At 41.0% G+C, this 27,361-nt stretch overlaps 4 protein-coding genes across 5 annotated transcripts; 1 reads left to right on the top strand and 3 right to left on the bottom strand.

Moving 5' to 3' along the window:
• Positions 1-131: 131 nt before the first annotated feature.
• LOC143209090 (small glutamine-rich tetratricopeptide repeat-containing protein alpha) lies at positions 132-3,026 on the bottom strand. Its single transcript, XM_076424319.1, has 4 exons — positions 2,573-3,026; positions 1,707-2,051; positions 1,087-1,503; positions 132-1,015 (listed from the first exon to the last, which is right to left on the bottom strand). Exons 2-4 carry the CDS (start codon positions 2,024-2,026, stop codon positions 904-906), a joined length of 849 nt encoding a protein of 282 aa, XP_076280434.1. The 5' UTR covers positions 2,027-2,051; positions 2,573-3,026; the 3' UTR covers positions 132-903.
• Positions 3,027-3,523: 497 nt separating this feature from the next.
• LOC143209145 (uncharacterized) lies at positions 3,524-14,512 on the bottom strand. Of its 2 annotated transcripts, XM_076424456.1 has the most exons (18): positions 13,623-14,512; positions 13,431-13,554; positions 13,106-13,320; positions 12,190-12,398; positions 10,791-11,086; positions 10,610-10,713; positions 10,022-10,223; positions 9,428-9,952; positions 9,154-9,348; positions 8,881-9,096; positions 7,349-8,556; positions 6,540-7,227; positions 5,882-6,099; positions 5,157-5,799; positions 4,521-4,765; positions 4,253-4,457; positions 3,892-3,971; positions 3,524-3,812 (listed from the first exon to the last, which is right to left on the bottom strand). In XM_076424456.1, exons 1-18 carry the CDS (start codon positions 13,668-13,670, stop codon positions 3,672-3,674), a joined length of 5,562 nt encoding a protein of 1,853 aa, XP_076280571.1. In that variant the 5' UTR covers positions 13,671-14,512; the 3' UTR covers positions 3,524-3,671. The 2 variants fall into 2 exon arrangements, with proteins under 2 accessions (XP_076280571.1, XP_076280570.1); XM_076424455.1 differs by having other exon boundaries at positions 9,428-10,223.
• A 1,302-nt stretch (positions 14,513-15,814) lies between these two features.
• On the top strand, positions 15,815-26,250 carry Galphai (G protein alpha i subunit). Its single transcript, XM_076424467.1, has 4 exons — positions 15,815-16,449; positions 18,784-18,968; positions 19,054-19,340; positions 19,427-26,250. Exons 1-4 carry the CDS (start codon positions 16,329-16,331, stop codon positions 19,902-19,904), a joined length of 1,071 nt encoding a protein of 356 aa, XP_076280582.1. The 5' UTR covers positions 15,815-16,328; the 3' UTR covers positions 19,905-26,250.
• Positions 20,766-27,346, bottom strand: Synj (synaptojanin). Its single transcript, XM_076424458.1, has 7 exons — positions 26,895-27,346; positions 26,323-26,680; positions 26,085-26,249; positions 24,710-25,764; positions 23,874-24,445; positions 23,617-23,791; positions 20,766-23,534 (listed from the first exon to the last, which is right to left on the bottom strand). The coding sequence occupies exons 1-7, from the start codon at positions 27,019-27,021 to the stop codon at positions 22,528-22,530; spliced, it is 3,459 nt and encodes a 1,152-aa protein (XP_076280573.1). The 5' UTR covers positions 27,022-27,346; the 3' UTR covers positions 20,766-22,527.
• Positions 27,347-27,361: the final 15 nt, after the last annotated feature.

Genomic DNA, 27,361 nt, shown 5'->3' on the forward strand with positions numbered 1-27,361 from the left:
TTTGGTAAAAATACATACATGTGAAATGTACGAATTGTGTACGAATGTATTGGTAAAAAGGAAAATAAGCGAATACGATACCTCCTTTATATTCACCCTTTTTTTTTTACTTTAAGAAAAAGGCTGATGAATTTCGTAATGCATAGATAAAATTATATTTCTAGTTTTAGACAATTATAAAACAGTCACATAGAACACAAACATTTTGAAAAGAATGATTCGATTCGTCGTATATTTGGTACGTTTCTATACATGTACAAATATTAAGGAAGAAGTGTTATCTTGTAAATTTTTCAATATTTCTTGATCGATATACATTTTTTCCATCGGTTTCAGACAACAAAATGTTGATGTGCATGTAATGTATGCGATAATATGACGAAGACTGATATTAATGTGTTTTAATTTTCAATTCTTTCGACTATGCGTTGTTTCATCGTACTAAAAATTACTGTTAAAAGCAACAGTGATAATATCTACCATAACGCCGTACAAATTAGGAAAAATTAAAAATAGATATCTAACGACACGTTGTACAGCATGAACAGTAATAGCAATCCGTATGCCTTTAGAGAGTCGTCCTATCCAGAAAATATTTATCCCTTTCTGATCGTTATCACCGAATTTTCTTTGCATACGGTACCACGCCGTATGTATCTAAAAGATAATTCATTCATTCGGTTTTATGCAATAGATAATGTAAAAGGAAAATTTTTTTATAGTATATATGCATATGATTATCGATTTAAGACCATGGTAATCTGATTTTAGTTATAACTTGTCGCTTTTTCTCAGCATGCGAATGAATGTTACGCATTATTGTGTAACTATTCCGTGCTGCGAATCAACTTAGTTGTTTCCAATTTTGTCGAATTTTTATAACATTATACAATCACAGTTGTTTTAATTCTGTTGCGGTGGTTCAGGATCGTTTGAGTTTCTGCCAATTTGTCGTATCAAGGATTCGATCAATTCCGGATTGGAATTTTGTATTAGTTGTACTACTTGTTGACCACTGAAAAATATTCAAATATAATCGATATTCCCGAACTATCATGCACGCGGAAATTATAATTCGATAGTTACGTTTCGAAAAATGCATCCATTTGTCCACCCGCTCCTTGTTCTCCGTTTCCTCTTATGAGATTCCTCATTGCATTAAGGAAAGCTGGATCGGCTACCGCGCGATGCATCATGTCCACGAGATTCGGATTGGTTACAACTACCTCTGCTAGTTTCTCTTCGGCCACGTGTAAATTGTACTTATAACTCTCGTTATCAGGCTCCATTTCTAAAGCTTTCTGATAGCTAGCTTTAGCTTCTTTATGTTTCTCCAGACTAGAGTATGCTAATCCTAATCGACCGTACGCTTTGCTGTAAGTAGGATCGATGCTGAGCGCAGTATTGCAATCTTTAATTGCTTGTTGGTGATTGCCAATTTTGCTGTACGCCGCCGCACGGTTGCAGTAATATACTGCATTCGCGCCATTCAATTTGATTGCCCTAAACAAAAAATATTTTAATGGTATACATTCTATTAAAGCTTTTGCTGTCCTAACTGAATGATTAAATCTTTAATTAAGCTATCCGAAACTACTCTATGACAAGTAATACATATTAGAATGATTGAATTTAATAGTAAACTGAACCAGTCGTTAAAAATAAAAGAAAGATGTATCTGTTCCTTGTATTTGGATTTCGCATACTTTGTATAGTTAGCAATAGCTTCTTGGTGTTTCTCAGCCTTCATGAAAGCATTTCCTTCGTTTTTTAATCTTTCTGCTTCCGCTTTTGCTTCAGGTGTGGCCTCCTGTACTATGGGAGGTTTCGCAAGCTCGGCTGTGTTTTTGTAAACTTCGAGTAAATTAAAATCTGTTTGAGTATCTGAGGCTTGCACGTTATACGCGCTTTCCAAGCATTGTATCGCTACTTCGAGACTCTCTCTAGATTCTTCAGTGATGTCTCCATCCTCCAATTGTTGGGTTAGAAACTGAACAATTGCTGCGACCAGTCCTTTGACAGCCATCACTGCCTCGACAGAATTGTTAAATCTAAAAGATAAAAGCATGCATCAGACTAATGCACAATAGAACACGATAGATTATTCCTCGACGCGTGACATAACCTCTACACGGTCTCTCGGCAACAAATAATGTTTGTGGAAAGACGAAGTATACTGATTAAAGTAAAAGAACAAATATTGCATCCACGACATCGTTTGAAACAATATTATCAAGGAATCCTATTAACAAATCGTTAAATGCTTTATTATGTCAATTCATCATTCGCTAACATAACCAATAAAACATACCGGAGAAAACGAAAGGCGATTGAACGACACGAATTCTACATAGAATAAATGCAGAGTCTGATAAGAATATTTTTATGCTATCTCGATCACAAGAAATACGTCTGATTATTAGTCAACTGTACAATAAGTTATCAAATTCGACAGATCATGGGGTGCATTGACAAGATACATTTTAAAGTCGTCGATTACGTGCGATTTTTCGACGATGTTGCGAATAAAAAAAAAGATTATCTGTATTTCCTTTTTCACGTTTGTATGTACCTTGAAAACCGAGCGTGATGTCGCGCAGCAACAACCAGCAACAACTGGAAAAACCTCAATATGATTCAATGGCTGCCACTTGCTCGAAAAAGGAAACCTTAGCGCTTCGTATCCCGTCGGTTAGAGAACTCGTGGTGATAAGTGTTACATATATGTTCACGCCAGAGATGTTTGCCAATACGAGACTGAACACTGAACTCTCATTAAATTATCACGTGGTGATTCTATATACCATCTGTTTCGCACCGAGAAATTTCTCTCTCCTGGCGATAATGAGCCTATTAATTATACTAAATCTCGTCCTATTGGAATCGCACTGGCGCAATTCGGTTCATACGAAATTCGTTTCGACACAGAACCATCCGCATTTCAGAGCTGAAATACTTCCCGAATATTTAGAAAAAATATACATTCATTTCTTTAGGATCGTGTACGATTTATTTACTTCTGCTCAGTGTGCTCAGCAATGTACTTTAGTTACGCAGTTACGAGCTGCATTTCAGGATCGAACTCCTTTCTACTCGAAGAGGGAGCTCGCGTATGTTGAAAATTAATCATGTGGAATTTTTTATTTATCAAATTATCGAACCGAGTCTTTTCAATTTACTTTACGATATTTCACTGTACTGACAAATCATCGAAAGACATTTTTTCCTAAAAAAAAAGTGTTTATCGTTGAAATCAAAATCATATCGCTCATTAATTTGCTGCAAGAGTGACATGAAATTTGGCACGATAGAATATCGAATCAGTATGGAAATATAATAATTAGACAGTGGATCTTTATGCAAAATAAAAATTTGCTACCTGAATTGCAACAAACTGGAATGCAATATAAATTTATTCTTGAAAATAATATAATCGTATCTTTAAATTGCTCTAATGTCTTTACTGTTTTAAATTGTATCTACTCATTTTTGTCATAAATGCATAAAATCCGCTGTCTAATAATAATATTCTTATTTTGTGTTATAAATGCTCGTTTATTGTTAAAAAGAAATAGTTAACAGGAGCCATGAGCATTATTATCTTTTAGAAAATATAAATAAATACTGTTTACGATTGACTATAAACGATTAATAGGACTATCATAAAAATGTTAGCGGGGTCCTTGCTCCACGATCCTCAGTACTGTGCTGTTGATGCTTGTGCCCGTAAAAATATAACGATTCCCAGCATAGTAAAACGGCACCATCGTTTGCAAATCATTTATTCGGTGATGCACTCTCCTTTGGAATTTCTGCAACCGATCGTTTCGTTATATGTATAAGATCGAATCCAAATGAAATACTCTATGTGAAACAATCTGATGAACGTACCTGTGCGTACATGTATTCGTAGATATAAAAGTGATCGTTTTCTGTCGCGACGATGATGAAGGCGTCGCTTACACCGAACTCTGAAATAAAATGCATTTTTATACTGTGTACAGTGTGTTACTGTCGATATTATTATAAACCGGTTTCACATTTTTTATTTTTTTATTATTGAAATTATAAAGTTGCTTCCATAAGAAATCATTCAATAAATTTCTTTATTTAATCACGTATTATTATCAAAATTGTGAAAAATCTAAATAAGCTCAGTCTTGTCATTTTTATAATACAATGTATATCCGATACATTTTGCAACCGGTACGGTTAGTGGTAATGAACTGTTTTAGATAACGTAGGTGCTCACCATCCGCATAGAAACACGAAACTGCGTCAATCCTTGAATCATGGAATAGACTCTGATAAATATAAAAATTGTCGAACTTCGATTCGTAGCGGAACACGTTCACCGCGTTGGTATCGTAATCGTCAAGCAAAACGAATAGGTCCTTCTCTTGAATGATGCTTTTCGCGTTGCGCGATCTGCCATTGAACGTTCTCAAAGTCTCGAACTAAAAGAACGCATTGTTAATAGTATTAGCGACAACTAGACATTCTACATGACATTGTTCTACCTGAGACGTGGTTCCGTTCAGTCTGGACAAGAAAGACGTTTCAGAGATTCCGGAGCAAGCCAGGAGCAGGTACACGTCGTGATGGTTTGCTTTGAAAACTTCAATATCCCAGGCACCGTCGGTAGGAAGATTTTGGTGCAGTGATAGCAAGTTGGTGTCGAGGTTAATCTTGTAGACGACGGAATCAGTTTGATGGGACTGGTTCAAAGTGTCATAGTAGATCGCCAGAACTACGTGAACTGCGTCTGAAAGCAATCGGAGATGTAAGCTGTTCTTTGCGAAAGCAGGTGGTCTTGGCTAGGTGAAGGTGAAGTGCTACTTTCTAGCCCAACACCTGTCAAGAGGTCACGCGAAGGGATGCTAAACCGGACTGAGCCTCGAAGAACCACTCGATCAGATTAACCCTCGGACAACTGATCTTTTCAACAAGTACAGAATCGTCGACCCTTAGGGTAATTTTCAGCATTATTTATTAACTTTCCTAGACACGCTAGTCTTTCCATTGCTTCTATTAGAATAGCTATGTACTGATCCGAAGGTTAAGGGATTAGACTCGTTTCTCCAGGATTGCAAGCGGGTGCGGGATGCGCATTCTCATTTCTCGATACAAATAATAAGTTGAGTCCTGCCACGCACTGTTGTGGTCCATGAAGACCGCTGCGTCCTTGACAAATCCCTTTATCTTGGTGGGATATTCCATCACATCATCCACAACATCGCCAGTGTCCATAATTCCTAGCTTCATCCACGAAATCGTCGTGAACTCATCCTCGCTACTAGTAGACGTACACTCGAGACTACTCGAGACTGCGTTTGTTACTATATTTACACCGAAGGTGCTATGCAGCTCGTGGAAGTTTCGTACTATCGTCGAGCTGTTCGTCCTCCACACTCGACAACCGTCCTTCCTCAGTTCAGCCACGTACTCAGTTGGACAGGAGCAATTGCTCGGCAAGCCACAAAGAGGTCCAGCCTCCTCCCCAAACATATTCAACTTCGTGATGTTTTCGTAATAAACCACGCCCACCGCTTTAATATTGGGCACCTCGATCTTCAAATTCTTCTCGAACTCTACGTACGACAAGATGTTCCGCAGCCTTTCAGAGATTCGCGAGGACCGTTCAATGCCGCCTTCTATCACTGTCTCGTTATATTTTAACGCTTCAAGCGTATGCTGTGTCTCCTCTTTCAGTTCCTCGAGTATCGTGTTCAAACTTATCCCGTTCACCAGTCCTGAAACGGTTACATCTTCCGGGACTTTGACTTCCGTCTCGAAAACCTGAAACCACGGGACCGTTCAGAGGATTTTTCTAATATGATCTCGATACATGATCCACAGGAAAATCACGTGTTAATCTCACCAAGTCTCCAACGATCTCCGCGTTCTCGTCGTTCAGGATACCGTCCGAGTACTCCAAATATAGATTTAGCCCATTTATCAGCTGCGCTCGAATGTTGCCGTCCACACGAACATTCTCCGCGAAGGTCTTCGAACCGGATATAAACTGTGTCTCCGCCAGTCCATCGAGGACGAAATCGGAAGGATCTATTCCGTTGATCCTCGCCACCGTTGTATTACCTACCGACACGGCGGTTCAAACAGGATTTGTAAGAAGAGATGCCAATTTTGAATGAATTGTTTTAACGTTAGGTTTACGGGACCTGTTACAATGACGGGTTTTAATATTTTTAAGGAGATGCATTCATGAGGAATTACCCAACAAATGCATTGCTATGGCTATAAATTATTAACCCCTTGCCGTATTTTAACGAGTTAGACTCGTCATGAAGATTTTAACAAAGTCTAACAAATATTTTCAGATGAAATAACATTTCATTCGTTTGTAATCTATGTTTAAGCATTAAAATAAATGTATTTTAGTCACTGCAACTGTAACGAAAATGGTACGGCAAGGGGTTAAGAAATGGCAAACAATTTTGTTAGATATACATTCTTGTTATTCGTATAAAAAAATCAACAGCTGTTCCGTAAACATAGTGTTAACGAAACTAACGAACCTGTTACTCCTACGATCCCATTGAACGTCACATTAGTAGCTATATCATGGTCTCCGTGGATAGTTATTCGATTCTCCAAGAACTCATCGAACTCCACGCCATCAAGATTCTTCAGATATACATCGTTCGTTACGAAAAGATGTTTGAAGTGCACGTTGGGAGGTAGAGTATCGGTCGCTAAAACCAGTCCATCCAAAGGTACATCGTGGATACTGTCGTTCACATATAGTTCATTGATCGCTGCTTCCTCGAGGAAAGTTAGGGTACCGGTGATCGTTTCGTTCTGATATTTTCGGGCCACGGAATTATTAAATTCGACGACATCGACGTTGTTAACGATCGGAATCTTCACATCGCCGGCTACCGATAGACTGTTGATCGTTAAGTTATTCGCGAAGATCTTCTGTCCGGATATCTGGATAGTATTCTCGTGGTCTTTTACCGCGTCGGTTACTATATCGCGTATTTCGTCGATTTCTTTCAGCTCTAACTTTGCAGCCGATATCGACACCGCCTCGTCGAACACCACCTTGCCGTGAATAGTTTGAGCTGTGGTTTTGGTCACTGCGTTTTCGAATAAGAACGTCAACGAGCTCGAGCTCGGCGAAGCTGTGCCCCAGGTAACGTTTCCATCCACTGATAACATTCCGATTCTTGTCGCCGACACGATCGATAAATTTTCGTACAGCTGAAACGATGGGAAAGGTTGTTGAAAAGATTTGAAATTGGACATTTCATACGCGACAATCTAATATTTCTAGAACAAAATCACACGACAGCAGAAGAACATACGCTAGGAGAAACTATACCTCGCGGACGTCCTGGTCGTTCAGAGTCCTGGTCGTGACATCGTGTACGTGTAGTTCGTCGAACGTGATGTTTCCGGTAAGAAACAGCGGCTCGTCGATCCAGCGTAATTTCATGCTATCTCGATCGTTGATGAACCTGGTAACGACGTTACCAGCGGACATTTGATTAAAACTGAATTGGCCGGGCACGATCTGCTCTTTCGATCTCGACAGAACACCCTCGAAGAAATTATGCACGTTGTGGCCATTCATGGTTTCGAGCGTCGCGTTCTGTACGATCAGCTCGTCGATGGTTTCCTCTAGATCCCACACGATGTCTTCTTTGGCCAAGTTTCTCAGATAGAGCTCGACCGATTGGTCGTCGATTAGGTCGATCCTTAAGTTGCCCGTCACCGTCAGATCTCCTTCTACCACCAGGTCCTTAGAATCGGTAGTATTCCGTAGCGATTCGAGTTTCTTCATGTCGATGTCATTGATCCTCTCGACTGTCAGATTCTTGGCGCGAAATACCGGAGTCTTTAGAAAACTGGTCACCCGATTGTTCGGATCGTTCTCTTTGTTTGCGAAAAACTCGGCGCTATTTTGGCCGTTGATGGACTGGAAGTGCAAGTGATCTACGTTGACCTGTCTCGCTCGGATTGTGGAGAAGTTCATACGTTTTGAGAAATTAACCGGCTGTAGATTATTCAGTATATCGAACACACCGAGGCCGTTGAAACGCTCGACAAGCAGATTGTTTCCACGAAGCTGTTCCACGCGCACTTCGTTCCGGATTGTCAACATTTCGGGCTCGTCGTTGAACAGAATGTCGTTCACGGAAAAAGGATCGTCGAACTCGACGTTTTCGAATCGAATATGTCCGAACGATTCCGGAATAGCGGTCGCGGTAGTGTACAGGAACTCATCTTCGGCGAACCCGTTCAAACGATCCGCCAGCAGACGATCGATCGTTACTTTATTCTCAAAAATCACATCGTTTGTGATGATCTGATCGGTGGATTTCGTCCAGAAGCTGTCGACATCGTCCAGCTGCACCTCTTCGTTATCTAGTAGCAGTTGAGTGTGCTTATCCATGTCGAGTGCTTTTATCCTCAAATCGCCCTGCATGGTAATGTTGTAATATATTTGCTGCCGATTCTCCGGTAGCTTGTATTTACCGTCCATCATCAGCTCCTCTGTCACGTGTATCTTTCCGATTTTTACTTGTCCTGTCAACAGTATAAGTAGATTCTAGAAATCGTGGTTTTGAACACGGGTACACGTGTACTATTTCTAGACTGCGGATCTTTATGCATTTATGGCTTCTATAAATTTTCAAAAAATGCTAGAACATAAAATTCCACAAAATTTAGTACGATTTTTATCTATTTTAGATCTGCAAAGACTACTACCACTGAAAACAAGATTTCGCATGATTTCACTTGCTTAGAGTTTGCCTACAGACATTGAAAAGTGCATGAACATCCACAGTCTAATTATTTCACGTGCATTAATGCGTCCTCATTTCATTTTAGTTTCACTTTACGAGTTACCTTTGATGACATTTGGACGGGATATCCTCGCAGCCTCGGAGACCGAAACGCCATTGATCGTCTCGGCGATCAAATGTTCCAGCTGAAGCGACTTCGCTTCGAAATGATCAAACGTCTGATTAGTTCCTGTGGTCATATAACTCTGGACCGACTGATTGTTCAACCTCTCCGCCGTGAGATTGCAAACTTGCAGCACATTGTTATACTTTAGGTTGCCTGGAAGAATTGAATATGAACATTGAAAGCTTCCAACGCTTGGAATACTTGGATTACCTCTGATTTTCTGATTTTTACCGACGACAAACAATTCGTCGAGGAACTGTTCGACGTCGATATTGTTTAACATTCTCGCGTTCAAGTTTGTCAAGGAAATGTTCGATCGTAAATGTACGGTATCGTTCGAAAATTCAATCTCGCTCGGCTCCAGATTTATATCGACTCCGGACGAACCATTTCTTAGTGCCCAGTCTGAAACATTCGGTCATAATTAGTTCTTGTACACGTTGGAAAAATAATTGAACACGTCGATAAGAAAGACCAAGCTCACATTGGGACGGAATCCCGCAGAGGGATTCGATTTCGACGTTCTGCACACTGATATTCGATCCATGCAAGGGAGCTAAGGAACTTGTACTCGACTCGACACTCTTCGATCTAACGTCAACGTCGTTCAAATAGTCGACCTCGAGTTTGTCGATTTCCAATATCTCCATGGAATCACCGTCTTCGATGACAATGTTCCCGGTTAAAGAATTCTTAGCTGCGGCTAAGAGGTTCCTCGATTTTGTCAGGGCGCTATTGACCTGGAGAGTTAGCTTTCTTAAGCCTTCCTTGAGCTGGTGAGGTGTAAGGATGTCCCCCGAGGTATGAACATTGATATTATCGACGGTTCCTGATTCTAAAATCAAATTTGGAATTATCAGGGGATCGGAAATTTTTAAATTCTCATTCGCCGGATATAACGACGGCCACGAGGCCTCTAATTTCTGTATAAGCGGTTGTCTTCGCTCCAGCATTTTCGCCAGCTCTAATAAACGCTTCGACAGATCTTCTGGCTCCACGATCGAGTCTCCTGGAAATAATATTTTTAATCGATTGCCATCTCCTCCGATTTCGGAGATTTCTAGAGGTCGGATCGAACCGGAAAGGATCTCCTTGATGTCCAACTCCCAGGATCTCACGGAAGGATTGCCATACTGGTCCGTGGTGACCAGCACGATGATCACTCTAGTCTTCTCCGTTCGAGCCTCCATTTCGATCACCGTTTCTACATCGGACAACTTCCTCAAGCTCAACAGCGTGCAGTCGGATGAGTTTTCGAACTTGTACAGTCTCAGACGATTCTACAACGAACGACATTCGTTTTATAGTCAGTTTTCTAGCTGCGGAACGTTCAGCAGACGTTCGTCGAGTCCTGCGATCGGAAAACTTGAACGTGCTTGTCGTATGTCGTACAACAAAATGATAAACAGACTGCGGATTTTTTGTAGGCGAATTTTAAGAAAGTGGACTAAAATAAAATCTTATCTTAAATAAATTCTTTAAAATTTAAATAAAATCTCATCTGAAATAAATAAAAATTGTACTAAAATTTGTCGAATTTTAAATTCTAGCATTTTTTGAAGATTTTCGGAAGCCATAAATTCATAAAGGTCCGCACTCTGATGAATGTCCCATATATTTCTCCGATCGTAGGTTCGACAAGCAGCAACGGCTGCGCCAAGCTTACGGTGTCAGCTGCGATGAAGAAAGTATCATCGTTGACGGTCACTACACGGACCAAACTCGGCGCATCGATCTCATCGAGCTGCTGCCAATTCAGCAATTCCTGTCCTGGAAGAAGCAATCCTGAAATGTCTCCCTACCCGTTTCGATGGTGTACAAATAAACGGTGAAAGAGAAAAACGAACCGTCCCACCAGAACAGGTTGCTGGGTCCACGTCCGTTCAGCAAAAGAATGAAACTATAGCCGTCATGGGTGTAATGATGAACGGAGACGGGATTGATGGTCGACAGGAATTGAATCCTATCCGCGTTGTCTTCTTTAAACTCGTACACCATGGTACCGATGTTTGGGTTGTGCTGGTCATTCTGCGCGAACACTATTATCGTCGACTGTTTGTGCTTGAACGTGGTGACGGAAACAGCCGCGGTGGTCATCGCTTCCGCTACCTTATCCATGTACGTGCCTCTCCAATGATATATTCTGGACGACGCGACGGTTCACATGGTTTCATTTAATATGCCTAGTTTCACCGATACTAGGAAATCTTGTGCCCCTCGCCGTGCTTTCGGAGTTCTATGTGATTCATTCTAGACGATTCAAAGAGTTTCGTGATTGAACGTATCGTGGGCAGCGTGGGGCACAAAATTTCCTTTGGACAGTTAATCTAACTGATATGTATTGTAATACATTAATATTGTGAATTCAAAGAAATCCTTTGGGAGTAAAATTGTGTCCAGGATTGCAAGGGTGCGGGATGCACCTTCTTATTTCTCGATAACACAAAGATGGGGGTTTTCAGTAGACGAAAGTGCTAGATAAGAGATCAATCTGGGCCGCTATCGCCCTAAAAACTCCTATTGTTACGTTTACGAGGCGTAATTTGCAAATTAGTAATTTGAAAATAGCTAAATGCGCAGCTGTATGCTTCCGAATAATGCAAATTACGCCTCGTAAACGTAAAAATAGGACTTTCAAGGGCGATCATGGCCTAGATTGATTTTATCTAGCGCTTTTGACTACTGATAAGCCCCATCTTTGCATTATCGATAGAGATGTGCGAGATTCCCGTAAAATATCCGGGATTCCTGAAAATATCCGAGATTCCCGAGTATGTGCGGGGTCCCGAGATGATTCGGGAGTCCCGACAATGTACGGAATATAGAATAATACTTGGGATTCCCGAAAGTATCGTTATTCGCAATTACTTTCTACAATATTACTAACATAAACATTCCCGACTAATAAGATATGCAATCTTCGAGAACACAATGGCTTTCAGATTCTTGTAATTATTGGAAGTATGGAGAAACTTCAAAATGTCGGGAATCACAGATATTTTCGGGAATTCTGAGACTATCGGGAATCCGAAAGACTTGGGATTCCGTCCCGATCCCGCGAGAAATTCCCGTCCCGACCGGGATCTCGCACACCCCTAATTATCGAGAACCCGCAACCTTCCAATCCTGGAAAAACGAGTCTACCCCCTTAAAGAAAATGCGGAAAAGAAATGCCGACTTTTTGAAAATGAAAAACCAGAATACCCCGTCAACAGGCTTCGGTTAAGTTCAATGGGAAGAGCTTACAGAGACGGAACAGTGTACTGGCCCGAATTCTCGGCCACCACGAGATAGAGTCGGTTCTGTCTGACGAAGAAACTGGCGTCCATGGGGTGACTCTTGTGTTGAATGGTCTGCCAGTGTTTAAATTGCAGGCCTTCCGCTCTCGCGTACAAACTGCACGAGCCGGTTTCGTAACAAATCAGCAGATAGAGCACGGATTTCCACACGATGCTCTGTGAACATCGATTCGATTGTGACGCGGGAGATCAATGTTAATGCACCATCCTCATTCGGGTGAACCGGGATTCGAGAACCGTACGAATAGAAGACAATGGGAATCGTGTATTGTTTGGGCTGCGCGATGCTTCCGGGTGTGAACGGTACCCTATTGTGAGCGTGGTAACCATCGACGAGTCATCAACCGCTCAACCAGACTAGCCGGGACGCTGATGAAATGTTGAGGAACGCCTGGAAGACTGCAACGCGAACAACTTAGTCGCTTCGTGCAAACTACAAACTAATTGGCCCTTCTATTCCAGGCGTCCACGCGCTTTTGTCGGTGGAGCAAACCCGGTGACTCTTGCAGAAACAAAGGGAAACCAAGTAAAAACTACATACTTTCAGTAGAAGAGTCGCTAATCTTCTTCGCTACCGAACAGAACTGTTAACAACATTTAAAGGACCATTTAACACTAACCGTACCGGCTACAAAATGTGTCGGATACACATCGTTTTATAAAAATGACAAAACACAACCTGTTTAGATTTTTCACAATTTTTGATGGAAGTATCTTTATAATTTCAATAATTAAAAAATAAATGTGAAATCGGTCACTTGACCGGTCGTGGTGCGGTTAGTGTTAAGCGAATCTTGAGAGTTTCACCAGACTTGTTCCACTAAACAGTCTGATTTAGCCAACTCGATATTTATTTCGCATACTCTAACGAATCTCATGGCACCATTGCCGCGCCACGAGGCCGGAAGTTCCGCCATTAAGGTTTGCTTGGAAGGAGGCGAATCTACGGAGAACGTAGCGACGCGGTTCCCTTCGACGTAGAGGATTTTGTCCAAGGCGTTCGCCACAAAGAGCCGCTGATTGCCGAGGCTCTCTTCCCACAGACGATCCCATTTCACGTTGTACAGTTTCTTTGGAACTGTAAAGCCACACCAGAAAATCATATATTTTCTTCTGATCTTCGATAACGAAGTTTATTCGTCGTACAGATCGCTTTTAAGCTTGTTTATCGATTCTTTTCGCATTTACCTGGCGCTGTTTCTTGAAAATGGAGCTTCGCAATCTCGATTTTCGACTGCCTCAACTTTTCATCGAAATTGTAGTTCACTGATCCGTGCACTGGAACGTTAAGACCGATGCAACCGAGAAGAAGCTGAAGCCACGAAAATTTCGCGAAGATATAATGTTTTCTATAATCTATAGGGGTTTTTTTCAACTCACGAGAACTGTTAAGAATCTCATGATCCTGCTCGGGCACCGATAAGACATCCGTCCCGAAGAGACTCACCGATTCGACTGATTCGAAACGACGGTTAAGGGCGTTAGGACGTCGATGAAGTGTACAAACAACGATTACTATTATATTCTAATCGGATGGGATCGGGTTTGTCTGTGGAATCGGAGAGCTTCGGGTATGAATTTTTTTGTCATGTTTTGGTTCATCAGGCTTCGATGTTCTGCGCGCGCGATATAAGGAATCTCAAGGTGTTCTCGCGCTGATCCCGTTGCGTTTCATAGTGTTCTTGATGCTGCAAGTTTCCAATCATGCTTAACGATATTATTAATAAGCTCCCGGTTGCTAAAATGTTAACCCTTTGCACTCGGAGCTATGTTAACTCGAAAATTAAACATTTCTGCTGACCCAGAATAATTCCATTCCATTATATCTATTCGGGATTCAAATCAAGGAGTTTACCGGTCGATTGAGACCCATTGGGTTTTTCTACATATTTCGAGACGCGCGAAGAACATACACAGGCTCGCTGTCGCGACCCGTAAACTACCTCCATTTGAATCCAGAAACAATCAACTCGCGATCGATCTGCCAATCGCGTAACACCGCGTTCGCCGAATTTGCGCCTATTTGGGGACCCCCTCGGCGAAGCGGACTTTCATTCTTTTCTTCGCGCTCAGAGCTATAACATTCGCTTTAAATTCATTTCTCACTCTCGCTTTCCTGGCACTTGCGCGATTCAGGGCCGTGCGCGCTCAAATTCTAACGCATCATATCAATAAAGCAACTTGCGTAATTGATCACAATCACGTAGTTCTCCGAGAGTTTTATTCAACCTCTGTTCCGCGAACTTCGCCTTTCCTCGCGCGTCCAAGTCTGGGCGATCCCGGCACTCAGGCATTCCGACCGTCGGTCGAAGCCGAAACATAATATCATTGATATAATACCTCGTACAATGCTTAAGTGTTTGATAATTAGACAGCGGGTCTTTATGCAAAATAAAAATTTTCTACCTGAATTGCAACAAACTGGAGTGAAATGGAAATTTATTTTCTTTCGTAATATGTTTAGTGGGTTGAAAATAATATAAGATAGTATTCTTAAATTCTTCTGAAGTGTATACTATTTTAAATTACAACTACTCATTTTTGTCATAAATGCATAAAATCCGTTGTCTATTGATAATTGATTAGACACCAACATATTTAATAATGTAAACAATATTTTGACCAATGGTACAGCAATTTTTAGCGGTGACTCTCCGAGTGGCGACACTCGAGTGCTAAGTATTAACAAATCGGGAAATATTCAACAAAACATCGAGCGAGCGCAGATTATGCGAGCCCTTGTACTTAACAGGTACTATATGCAGTTTCCGGCACGGACCCTCGAGGTCCCTATTGAATAGAAATCAAGTACTATTACAGGTTTGGTGGGTTTCGCGCTCGAAGTTTGTCCGTCGGCACCCTATGCAGTCCTTTCTTCTGTTCTTTCTTTTTCGCCGTTCAGCGTAATTATTCCCGAAACGGGAGGCGTCGTCGCGGAGACAGCCATATTGTCAACTAATTACGACTGAATTTTGGAAAGTTCTGAAACCAATGAGGTTGTTACGAATGGAGCTTATAAATAGACCAACCCGACAGACCCGACAATTGAATGAAATTGGATCAGGGTCCGAGTACTGGCGATCCTACGTCTATCACGCGTCCCTCCGTCATCGTTTATAACGCAGGATCGTACGAATAAATATTAGATAATTGCAAAAGTTCGCGCCCGATATCTGGAAATAAAAAATAAGTGATTCCTATAGTATAAAGCTAAATTAATGCGTAAACTCAAATTTCTTGAAATTGTGACATGCGACGTCCTTGCAACCATAGAATTATCTGTGCCGTGTCTACAAGTTTATATCAGTTTATACGGTCTAAGGGCCCGCGGCCCGCAGGCCCAAATATTGGGTCACGAGCGAACTGCAACGCAGAGAGGGATCTCTGTATACCAATCGAACCATCGAATAACTCGATTCTTGCGTCAGATGGCGCCAAAAGGATCGCGCGGGCCCGACGGAGGTGGCGCTCGTGATTGGTCGGGACGTCGGTGTAGATTGGGACAGGATTGGTGCATGGATCACGATCGAAAGATCTCCACGAATCCTGGCCGTGTCCTGCGGTGTTTCCAGCGGATACATTTGCTTCGCTGAGGGACTTACAGAGAGCAAGGTGGAGCAAGGCGAAGAATCGGTGCCGGTCATAGATATTATCGTTCTCGGGGTTGATTGTGTGTGCGCGGAGCACAAGTTTCGGGCCATTGTCATCGTTCTCCGTTTTCTCGTCGAACGAAATCTTGAGGGAAATATATGTATCTATACATTCCGGTCGTATACGTACATATGCATACACGTATCGCTAGATAATACTGGATAATACGCGGGAGTGCAAAGGGGAACGTCTGCGTGCCAGTGTGCGCGGGTGCGTGTCAGTGCGTGTCCGATTCGGTGCGTGTATGCGAGGGCAACCGCGTGCGGGCGGTTCCCACACGTCCGTGCAACAAGTGTCATTAGACGAGGAACTAGGACCGTGGTCGAGCAAAAGCAACCGTGGTGTGTTCCGAGGGTTTCGTGAACAGAGAGACGCCGTGCATGGTGCCCCGTTCTTTCTCCTCTAGTGGACAGAGAGAGAGGACCATCGGCGAGGATGGGCTGCGCGGTGAGCACCACCGGCGAGAAAGAAGCCGCGGAGAGATCGAAGAAGATCGACAAGGATCTGAGAGCCGATGGCGAACGAGCCTCCAGCGAGGTCAAGCTTCTCTTGCTCGGTAATCTACATAGTTTCTTTCCTCCGGTGTTTTCATGCCTCCCTTACCGGGGGTAGACTAATTTCTCGATAACGCAAAGATGGGGCTTTTCAGTAGTCGAAAGCGCTAGATAAAAGATCAATTGAGGCCGCGATCGTCCTCAAAAGTACTATTTTTACGTTTACTAGGCGTAATTTCCATTATTCGGTAGCATGCGCCTTCTCGTTTCTCGGTAATGCAAAGATCGAGCTTTTCGGTAGTCAAAAACGCTAGATAAAAGATCAATCGAGGCCGCAATCGCTCTCAAAAGTGCTATTTTTACGTTTACTAGGCGTAATTTGCATTATTCGGCAGACTTTTGATGACGATCGCGGCCTAGATTAATCTTTTATCTAGCGTTTTTGACAAGCCCCATCTTTGCATTATTAAGAAATGAAAACAATTGCAATCCTGGAAACAAGTCTACCCCCTTAACCCTTATGTAGCCAACCGGATACCCATTTACTGCATTTCTTCCGATAACTTGTTAATGTTCTTCTACAAATATTACAAAATGTCTCTGAATGTCCATGCTTTCCTAATATATTAATTTATAGTCTTAAAATGAGAACTTGTGCAAACATGTTAAATACAAAAGGTTTTAAATAATCATTTTGGTTGGGGGGCTACATAAAGGTTATGCACCACAATTTTCATCGCATCCGCACGACGCACAGTGCTGCGATTGGAGGTGCTAGCTGGGCAAAACCTTCCTTATGACTATATTAATACAAAATGTGCAGATATTGGAAATATTAACCCGTATAGATTTTTCTGCTACCCGATTTCTCCGAAACATATTTATACAATCCATTTAGATGATTGTGTCTTTCCGAAAATTCCTCCAAACTTCCAAAAATTCAAATCGTGAAATAGCGATCACTGTCACTAAAAATATAAATACATTGTTAATTTCCTCATTTTAGAATTTACACGAAAAGAAAGTTTATATTATGGGGCAACGGGGTTCAACCGTTTCCCGAACGACCGTGAAACGAAGCCCAATGCCCGTTGAAAATCGGCCAAACTTTCCTCGCGACGCCTTTTTTTCAGCTTCGCCGTAACTCGGCAGGTCACGTTGCACCAAACGGACACCGATCAAAAAGATGTTTCCATTCAAACGCTCTTGTTCCATTTTTATTTGAAATCGGCCCTCTCCCTTTCTCTCGCGCTTCACTGCTACGTAATCAATTATTGTATTTGCGCAATCGCGGAAACGGAGCGCGGGCGATTTTCCCGAAAACTTGAATCACCGTGCCGCGTGATTCATGCCGATAACGCGGCGGGTTTCCTTCGATCCCCACCTGATCGCCATCGGTCTTGATACGTGATTATTATTGCTGTGATGTTCGAATGGTGGATCTTTACGCAAAATAACTATTTTATAGGTCGATCGTATCTCTCCCTTTAATCATTTTGACAACTCTGATATAATGTAACAATATTCCGAAATTTTTGTCTTCACGATTTCGTATTTCGCTTATTCACTTTTCTCAGGATTACATACAGAAGGCTCTAAAACTACTACCTCCTCTGTAGTATATATCCAAAATTCAAGCAAAAACAGATTTTCCATCTTCACCAATCCTAAATCCGCTGTTGATGCCATTGGTAAACCGACACAGCGTACTACTACATAATGTATCCAAGAAATCATAACAGAAATTCAAAACTAAAATAAATATATTAGCTTTACACGGATCCTTGGACATGTTGGCCTATCATTCTGGAATGACAACTGTAAAATCAGTCTTCTGGACGCAAAATCCTCCGTTGAAAAAGCCATCGTAAACTTTTGAAATAGCAGAAGTTTTGATACCCTATTTTTCATTGGAATACAATTATTTGGAATACCATTTTTGAAACCCTAAGAGATTCCCAAATTTCTAGAAAAGATCAAGTCACAATTACTTGTATTCGAACAGAATACTCAAAATATGATAAAATATACGCAAAGACATCATCAGGGACATCCTTCTCTTCTTTAAATCCATCGATCTATACAAATTGTTGTAATTTCATGTTATTGTCTCTCATCCCAATGTCAGTGCTAACTATAGGCCTTTTTACAAATTACATGTCAAAGATGTTATAACTAGACAGCAACAAACTGGAGCGAAGTAGAAGTTTATTTACTTTCTTAATATGTTTAATAGGCTGAAAATAATATAATATAATGTTTCCACTGTTTTCAATTACACCTACTCATTTTTGCATAAATGTATAGAATCCACTGTCTAGTTATAACCAAGAGTTTAAAATAAACATTAGATATATATTTTATGTTTTCGTTTTTCTTTTTTTGTTTATTTCAAGGAGCGGGAGAATCTGGAAAGTCCACTGTAGTGAAGCAAATGAAAATCATTCACGAGACTGGATATAATAAAGAGGAATGCGAACAATATAAACCTGTAGTGTACAGTAACACGATACAAAGTCTAATGGCGATAATTAGAGCCATGGGACAACTTAGAATTGATTTTGTGGACCCTGGTAAAGCGGTATGTATCATACTTCTAAGATAGTAGGTTCCATGTAATATTGTTCTATACATATTGGTATTAGCAAAATCTAATTATGTTGTAGGACATAGCACGGCAATTTTTCACCCTAGCCTCTGCAGCAGAAGAGGGTGAGCTAACCGGGGAACTAGTGCTATTAATGAAACGATTATGGCAGGACCCTGGGGTACAGCTTTGTTACACTCGCAGTAGGGAATACAAGATCAACGACTCGGCAGCGTATTATCTTAATGCTTTAGATCGCATAGCTCAACCCAATTACATTCCAACGCAGCAAGATGTTCTCAGGACGCGTGTCAAAACCACTGGAATAGTAGAAACACACTTTTCTTTCAAGGGTTTACATTTTAAGTAAGTTTTGGATATGTTGTATTTACTTATCGAATACTGATCGTATATCGTTACTAAGATCTCTTCTATTTTTTTTTTATTGGCAGAATGTTCGATGTTGGTGGTCAACGATCAGAAAGAAAAAAATGGATACATTGTTTCGAGGGTGTCACTGCCATTATTTTTTGCGTCGCGCTCAGCGGATACGATTTGGTACTCGCGGAAGATGAAGAAATGAATAGAATGATAGAATCAATGAAATTGTTCGATTCTATTTGCAATAGTAAATGGTTCGTTGAAACGTCGATCATTTTGTTCTTAAACAAAAAGGATCTTTTCGAGGAGAAGATCACGAGGAGTCCCTTGACCATTTGCTTCCCGGAGTATAAAGGCACGAACACGTACGAAGAGTGCGCTTCCTATATTCAAATGAAGTTCGAGAATCTGAATAAAAGGAAAGATCAGAAACAGATCTACACGCACTTCACTTGCGCTACCGATACGTCCAATATTCAATTTGTGTTCGATGCTGTGACCGACGTTATAATAAAAAATAACTTAAGCAATTGCGGTTTGCTAAGTTAAACGTTCATTGGAAACTGTATTAAATCCGAAAGATACATGTTCGAAGTTTCGAGACCTACGCGAGATCACAAAGGATATACGTGAGACTGAACAAGAATTTTTAGGATCAGAAACGTTCTGTGCATACCAACGTGTCATTTTGGCATCTTATCGAAATTTCCAACATTTTTCTCTAGTATTATACTTGATTTACCGGATCCTGTGTTTGTCTCAATATTTTTTTCTACACCAAAAGTTCATATCATTTTATATATTGAAAATTCGCTTTTCGATGATTGGATTTTTCATACGACTTTTGTTGTTACGCGGGGATCGAAAAAAAAGTCGCAAAATCGTTATATCGCATTTTCGTGGACAATAGCAGATACTACTTACAAATGAAAGGATATTTGGTTTCTGCTAATTGTATTTAGTATATTAACCAGAACCTAGTTAGCTGTTAATTTAGTGATATCTTTTTGTATATAATTTATTCGCTGAAAAGACTCTCTATAATGAAAATGGAAATGTATTTCCATGATTGTGGTCGAAGCCATTCAATTTTCTCGTGAATGTTTATACTCTGACAACGGGCACAGCTCTTCCTCTCTCTCTCTCTTTCTCTCTGTGTTTACAGAAAATATTTATGCAAGTGAAATTTGATAACAATCCTTTTTCTTTTTGTAAAGTCTTTTCGTACGTATTATTAGATAATACTAGGAAGGCTGTCATTATTGCTCTAGCTTCCATACAAAAGACTTATATCACTGAGGCAAATAAAAAAAAAACTTTAGCAAGATCACATGTTTTTTTATATTCCTATATAAAAAAGAAATCTCCGTAGTTTAGTGAGTAATGGAGAAGAGCAATAAAATGGCCGTATGCAATTTGTTCTAGTGTATTTGAAGACCGTGCATCAATTTTACAAGACATTTTTTACCGAAGCCATCGTTATTTACATTTCTTTCTCGAATTTTATACAGAATTCCATTACAAACATCGTCCGATTTTAAAAAAATGTATTTTCGCCGATTTCTTTTCGAATCAAATAGCTTGTGTGCCTACTAAAGGAATCTATTTGTAAAATTTGTTGTCTCTCTGATTTTTTGCGGAATAGGAATATTCCACGAATAACGCCGCGTGCATATCAAGTACTTATTATTCTGATTCCTGCAAAGTAATTAAGAATGCTTTTTTTTCGTTGTGTAAACATAGAATCTCATTTTTACTTCTATCTTGTATCGACCTTTATATGTATATGTACAATAATACAATACATGAAACTACAAAATAAATATATAGCAATGTTTTATTCTTCTCTCGACAGTGCTTTTCAAGTTGGAAGTTTATTGATTAATGTTCTTTATGCTATGATAACAATTTCTTATATTCGCTATTACTCTATCAACACAAGAGAACATTGATTGGTCAACGATTGTATATATTTTATACATACAATACAATACTTATTACGGAAAGTATTTTATAAGAATACTGTTATCTGAGTCTGTCTATTTATTTTCCTTATTCGTTAGAATCAATTTACAAACATAAGTCACGCGATTTCTTTGATTCTCGTGAATCAACATGTTGATTATAAATTTTTCTCTTTGTCTGTTAGAAAAATATAGTAAAGGATGCAACAAGAAACATACGTAATCATACAAGCGTTGACGTTCGCACGAATAAATTAATTCATCACGATAAATATAATTGTATATATATCCTGGCTCATTCGCTTCAATCGTGGGGCACAACAACGATGATTCTCTCTAACATTTCACCACTATAAATTTCTTTCAGTTATATTCATGTGACAGATTCAACATCATAGAATTCGTTAACATAATTATTTGATCTTATCAAATCTCAACGACTATTAAGAAGCCTTTGAACACTACATGCGCGTCGCTAATTCTGCATATTCGCTATTATATTTATTACATAACGAAATCTTTGAGGTATTTAACAAACTCTCGGTTATACGCGTCGTGTGTTGATGTATAAGCAAAGCTGGGCAGTAATCAATTAAAATATTCAATTCGATTCAAATCGATTCATTCAGTCGGCGACTATAAATCATCTATTTTAATTAACCGCGATTCAACATCAGTTTAATTAAAATTTTAACTGTAATTCATCGTTCGAATCTTTAGTCGCCTCATTAAATCTGTGGTTGTCGGGAAGAACGCCGCACGTCACCTACTTTCACTTTCGAGTTTCGATCACATCGGTTAAATTGCATTATTTTTTTTGAGCCTTTCAAATTTATTTTCATGACTTTTTTTCTGGTGAATACGTAAATCGTATACTGTGAAGCTCAACTAATGCATAATTCAAATTCTTTGAAATTGTGACATTTGGCGTTTTTCCTGAAAAACCACAGAAATATTGCCCAACTCTGTGTAGGAAAGCGCGCGAGGGGAAAGTATAGATTCCCAGGGTGCATGGAAAAACAGAACTTCGGCTAATCACAGAATAGACTCGAGGTTTGCGATAAGTTACACACAGCTGTACAACGGTTTAACTCGGAAGCGGTCTATTTTAGGGGTTCTATATCGATATTCATAAATAATTAGCTACACAATGATCCTTAATGGATCCTTGATAATTCGCATCGGAATGGGACAACGTATAGAATTATTTAGTGCGGGTTTCTAGCTGGAATAGGTGGTCCTCCCGATGTCCTCGCCGGTATGGGCGGTGGATTGTTCGATGTTGGTAAACTGGGTGGTGGATGTTGAGGTGGAGGAGGAGCTTGTCTCTGTGGCAGGGGAGGAGGTTTTGAGTTAGGTGGTCTACTGGATGGTTCTTGCGCAGTGTCTGTACGAGGTAATGGCGGTGGCGGACGGTTTGGTATGGGATAACTAGGAGATCCGTCCAGTATCTCTTCGTAAATCGCTGATTCCGGTGATAGCCTTTCGCTTTGATCAGACCCTGATCTTTCCCTAGACAGTTGTGTCGGGAATTGATTAGGTAGCACGCTAAACACGCCAGCGCGTGGTCCCTGCTTCCGGTCTTGCAACGGGCTCTTCGGTGGCTGAGACGGTCTACCCGGTGGAGCTGGTCTAGGCGGTGGAACTGATCCGTTCGGACTGCCTCTGCTTGGCGAACCTCGATCTGTAATCTCCAACTGTTCCAATCTATGTATAGGACTCCTCACCGGAGAAGTCGGGGTGAACTGCGCGATGGTAGTGTTGCTGCACAGCTCTATCTCCTTCTCTATTACTTGCACCCAATTCGGTGACTTCAGAGACAACTTCAAAGTCTGGCCGCACACTTGAGTCATGCCTTTCTTGGCTGCAGCCAACGCGCACTGACCGTCCCTGAATGTCACCCAGATCGTTTCCCCGACGAATCTGACCAGAATCACCTCGCCGATATGCGAGAAATCCTGCAGCAAAGCCATCATAAAGTTCTCGTCGAACACGCTATCCATGTCGTCGGACTCCTCCACCGCTTTCACGACTATAGTGCCATCGGGTGGACCCAAGTCCTCTATCACTTCTTTGAATACTTTCTCCCGTTTTTCGGGCTCCACACAATGGATGTCTATATCGATGATTGCTATAACTGGTCGGTGGTCGCTTTGCTTCAATTCTACTCTACCGTAATGGAGCAATTTTCCAGGATTCCAATCTGTAGGCGAATCTAAAATGATATATTCATATATCGAGTACGTATACTGAATAAAACGAGATAGTTGCACTTTAAAATTAACTTTAATACCAACCAATGTCAGGTACTTGTTTCCTACGTTTCCATAGGACTCTGTCGGTCCACGCGGGCTGTCGACACTTCTCGCTGGTATCGTAATCGTCCGAGAAGAGATCATACTTGTACGTTGGTGCGAAATTGATAGGACCTTCTAAGAAATTCTTGAAAACGTTTCCCTGCGCTTGCTGCACCTGTGTTTCGCATACAAAGTAATTTTTCAGTATACTCCTTCCCACCGTTCTTCATTCATAATGTTTAAACATTTTCCTTTACCTTCAATTGATCGAACTGCAATATTTGATCGAACTCGTTTCGCTTGATCATCTCCTTCATCTCGTCTTTGTCCATGTCGACTCTGTAATTAAAATCGCCGCACCAAAACACGTAGTCGTGAGTATTTAATGTTCTTCCCATGGGGAACGTGATTTTTCTTGTGATCTCCGCGTAGTCTGCGTTACGCTCGTTAACTTGAGACTGTCCAGCAGCAAAGTGCGCGCAAACAAAGCAGAAAGACGTCGAATATAATACACATCTGATAGCCGCTGCTCCTTTATTGCCTGTAGCGCCGCCGAATCCAGTTTTCACGCAATCGACGGCGACGTCCCTTATGTAGGGCGCGTGCACAGGCCGTATGAATAAATAGAGGCAAACGCCGACCAGCTGCTGATACGTGATCAACACGTACTCGGTGTCTCGAGAAAGTACTTTCTGTAGCTCCTCTGCCCAGGCTTTCGCATTGTCAGTACTAGCAGCCATTATATTACTAGCATTTAAGTCAACAATCTCTTCGAATCCTATTGCGAATATATCTACAGGAACATTGTCGTATTCGACCGATACTAGAGCTACAACGAACGGCACAGGTATAGCGAAAATTCATTCTGATTAAAGTTAAATACAGTCGGAGACAATATTAAGTTGACACTCTTAAAAATTCCATAACTTTGTTCAAATTGGTTTAAAGGACTTGAATATTTTTTTCACTCTCTAGCAAACTAGTCGGTCTAGCATCTTAAAAAAATTCGAGTTCTTTGGGCCAATTTTAAACAAGTTATGCGATTTTTAAGAGTATCCACTTAGCGAAACACTTCAAAATCAGCTATACTCACATGTCGATTTACGGGGCGCGTCTAGCAACCAGTCGGAAAGAGAGATATCTTTGTGTACTATACTTCGAAAGTGCTTTCCACCGTTAACGTTGTAAGTACTAACGCTTACTCTAAGATTCATCGGAGTGACATACTCGTTATATCTCTTACACATCTCTCTCAGAACGCTTGGTGGTGCGTGAAGCATATTCGAGGGCAGAAGTAACCGTGCTCTATCAGCTAATTCTGTGTTCAACGTTGATCCCAATAATAATATATCGATAGCTTCTTGCTTGCTAAAATCCAACAAATTGTTCTGTATCGTTCTCGCCGCAGATCTTGCGCCGTCCATTAATTTCGAGCTTCCTTGAATAGCCCCGGTACCAGCGTATATCTTGCTCACTTCGTTACCGTTGTTGATCCACATTTGTCTAAATACTTCCTCGAACCTGGAGACCATCTGCTGCTTCTCCAGCAGCTTCAATAGACCAAGTTGCTTGCCCAGTATTTCCAACGCGAAAAACGTTTGTACACAATTTGTTCTATCTAAACAGTCGAGGCAATTCGTTCGAATAGTTCCGGTCTGTTCGTACATAACGGTATGGTTCACGGCATAGAACAACGAGAAAGATTCTAAATATTTCTCTACTTTCGCTTTCAATTTCGAGAGGTTCTTCATGTTTCCGCCTCTGCATTCTTGATGATAATCGAATAAAATGTGCGGCACATCGCTGTGCTCCGACATGCCATGATGATTCTGGAATAGCTGACTCAACATCGCTTCTCCTTCTTTGTTACCGATCAGACTAGATCCGAGGAGATTGACGACCACCTGCTGGCCATACCTCTGTTTGATCATGTTCAAATGCCTATCGAATGCCGGCCCAGACGCCTCGAAACCGCGAGAAATCTTGACTTTATGAGAGCCAACTTGAATGCCAGGTTGTTCCCAGAACATGGGAACAGAACCTCTGGTTTGAACGTACGAAGTGATTTCATTATCTAAATATATGACTTGCTCTGTTTCTACAAAGTTTGCCACATGCCCGTCGTCGTTGGTGCCTCTGACGTTGAATCTAGATAAAAAATTGTAATGATATACTCTGTCGATTTTCGTACTCCCACAAAGAGTAGATTGATAACTAGACTGCGGACCTTTATGCATTTATGGCTTATGAAAATTTACAAAAGATGATAGAATATCAAATTCGATAGAATTTAGTAAGATTTTTATTTGTTTTTTATTATTAAGAATAGGATTTTATTTCAGGCCACTTTCTTAAAATTTGTCTGTAAACATCCGCAATCTATTGATAAGAAATATCATGTATAAAAATCAACTGTTTTATCGGTTTTGACTGATTAAAACAGGACTACTACGACCGTAGAAGCGTACCTGGTGCCTGCACGTTCGCAGCTTAATCTAGACATTAGAACAGCCCGAGCTTGCCTGTGGCCGACGTATACAGTTCGAATCTCTACACTGCCACACATCGCTTTAAGCAGCCAATGACTGGTGTCCACTCCATACCTCAACAAATGTATGTGTAACATTCGATTCCTGTTTGGCATCGACAGACCAATGTTACAACATCGAATTCAATTCCAAGAACTACTATATACAGAATACAAACCAAAAGAATCTGTTATCAGTCGTGGTAGCCTTGCATCTCCTCTGCGCGCTAAGAGTAATATCAAGAGAATCTTGGTGGCCAGCGGACCAAGAAAAGTAGAATGTACCGGAGTTCAGAACCTTCCTAACTTCGGATACCCGATCCTCGTTACCTTGAGTGTAATGCAATGGCACGAAATGTGTCTGCGTAATTCTGAACACTTCGGACTCGCCTATTTTACCAACCGAAAAGCATCCGGTGACGAGAACAAGGTACAACAGCGTATTCTCTCCTGCGTTTAATTGCAATACACCTAAGCATCCATAAGCGTCTAATAATTTCGTGTATTTGCCTTTCAAGGATTCTGTCTCTTCGGCGGCTGTAATATCGAATATAAATGTTTCAGCAACAATAGCAAAGAAAACAAAAATTTTCGTCGATCCGGGTGAGACAATGTTCCGTGAAAAAAAGTTGAACGTACGGAAAATTTGACAGGTACCGGTTCGAGGATTTCGAGCGAAAGCTGCACGAAACAACCAGGATCCAAGGATATCGATGAAACAGTTATTGTTAATAAACATCAAAGTACTTACAGAGAACGGCTACGGCTTGCGCCTCGAATAGAACAGTCTCTTTTCGATTTCGTTGCTCCAGTATGAGGGAATGAGGACTAGGCGGCTTTAGCTTTTCGTAGACGCGAAACCCTTTGCCCATCGCCATTGTTGCGCTAATGTCTTCGAAGGTTTCGGGGACGAAGGTACGTTCTTGCAGGATATGACAGCCCCGTCTGTCATACGGAGCGGCACCGTGATCACCCTATTCTCAGGATGTTTTCTCTCTGTCGACTGAACACTTCGTTCGTCGACCACTGACAGCAATACGCACAGTTTTCTCTAAAAGCTCACGGGAGGGGAGCAGCGCTCTTCTCGCTGATCCGTCGATACTTCGATATTTTCGCGATATATACGCATCGCGATTCCACGGTGTCTACCCACAGGCCTGCTTCTCTAACCGTAACAATCAATCGGCCGCGCCATTTTGAAAATTTAAATATCCGAGC

Source organism: Lasioglossum baleicum, chromosome 5, assembly GCF_051020765.1.
Source record: "Lasioglossum baleicum chromosome 5, iyLasBale1, whole genome shotgun sequence".
Lineage (NCBI taxonomy): Eukaryota > Metazoa > Arthropoda > Insecta > Hymenoptera > Halictidae > Lasioglossum > Lasioglossum baleicum.

What these genes read in the sequence shown, in the direction of transcription:
- LOC143209090 (XM_076424319.1), bottom strand. Translation starts at nt 2,026, where the DNA reads ATGGCTGTCAAAGGACTGGTCGCAGCAATTGTTCAGTTTCTAACCCAA. An exon ending in GCTATTGCTAACTATACAAA is followed by an intron (nt 1,504 to 1,706) that starts GTATGCGAAATC and finishes TTTTTTGTTTAG; the next exon opens with GGCAATCAAATTGAATGGCG. An exon ending in ATGGATGCATTTTTCGAAAC is followed by an intron (nt 1,016 to 1,086) that starts GTAACTATCGAA and finishes AATATTTTTCAG; the next exon opens with TGGTCAACAAGTAGTACAAC.
- LOC143209145 (XM_076424455.1), bottom strand. Translation starts at nt 13,670, where the DNA reads ATGTCTTATCGGTGCCCGAGCAGGATCATGAGATTCTTAACAGTTCTC. An exon ending in TGAGATTCTTAACAGTTCTC is followed by an intron (nt 13,555 to 13,622) that starts GTGAGTTGAAAA and finishes TCGTGGCTTCAG; the next exon opens with CTTCTTCTCGGTTGCATCGG. An exon ending in CTGCGGGATTCCGTCCCAAT is followed by an intron (nt 9,349 to 9,427) that starts GTGAGCTTGGTC and finishes CGAATGTTTCAG; the next exon opens with ACTGGGCACTAAGAAATGGT.
- Galphai (XM_076424467.1), top strand. Translation starts at nt 16,329, where the DNA reads ATGGGCTGCGCGGTGAGCACCACCGGCGAGAAAGAAGCCGCGGAGAGA. An exon ending in GGTCAAGCTTCTCTTGCTCG is followed by an intron (nt 16,450 to 18,783) that starts GTAATCTACATA and finishes GTTTATTTCAAG; the next exon opens with GAGCGGGAGAATCTGGAAAG. An exon ending in TTCAAGGGTTTACATTTTAA is followed by an intron (nt 19,341 to 19,426) that starts GTAAGTTTTGGA and finishes TTTTATTGGCAG; the next exon opens with AATGTTCGATGTTGGTGGTC.
- Synj (XM_076424458.1), bottom strand. Translation starts at nt 27,021, where the DNA reads ATGGCGATGGGCAAAGGGTTTCGCGTCTACGAAAAGCTAAAGCCGCCT. An exon ending in GCAAGCCGTAGCCGTTCTCT is followed by an intron (nt 26,681 to 26,894) that starts GTAAGTACTTTG and finishes TCGATATTACAG; the next exon opens with CCGCCGAAGAGACAGAATCC. An exon ending in GAAACAAGTACCTGACATTG is followed by an intron (nt 23,535 to 23,616) that starts GTTGGTATTAAA and finishes ATATCATTTTAG; the next exon opens with ATTCGCCTACAGATTGGAAT.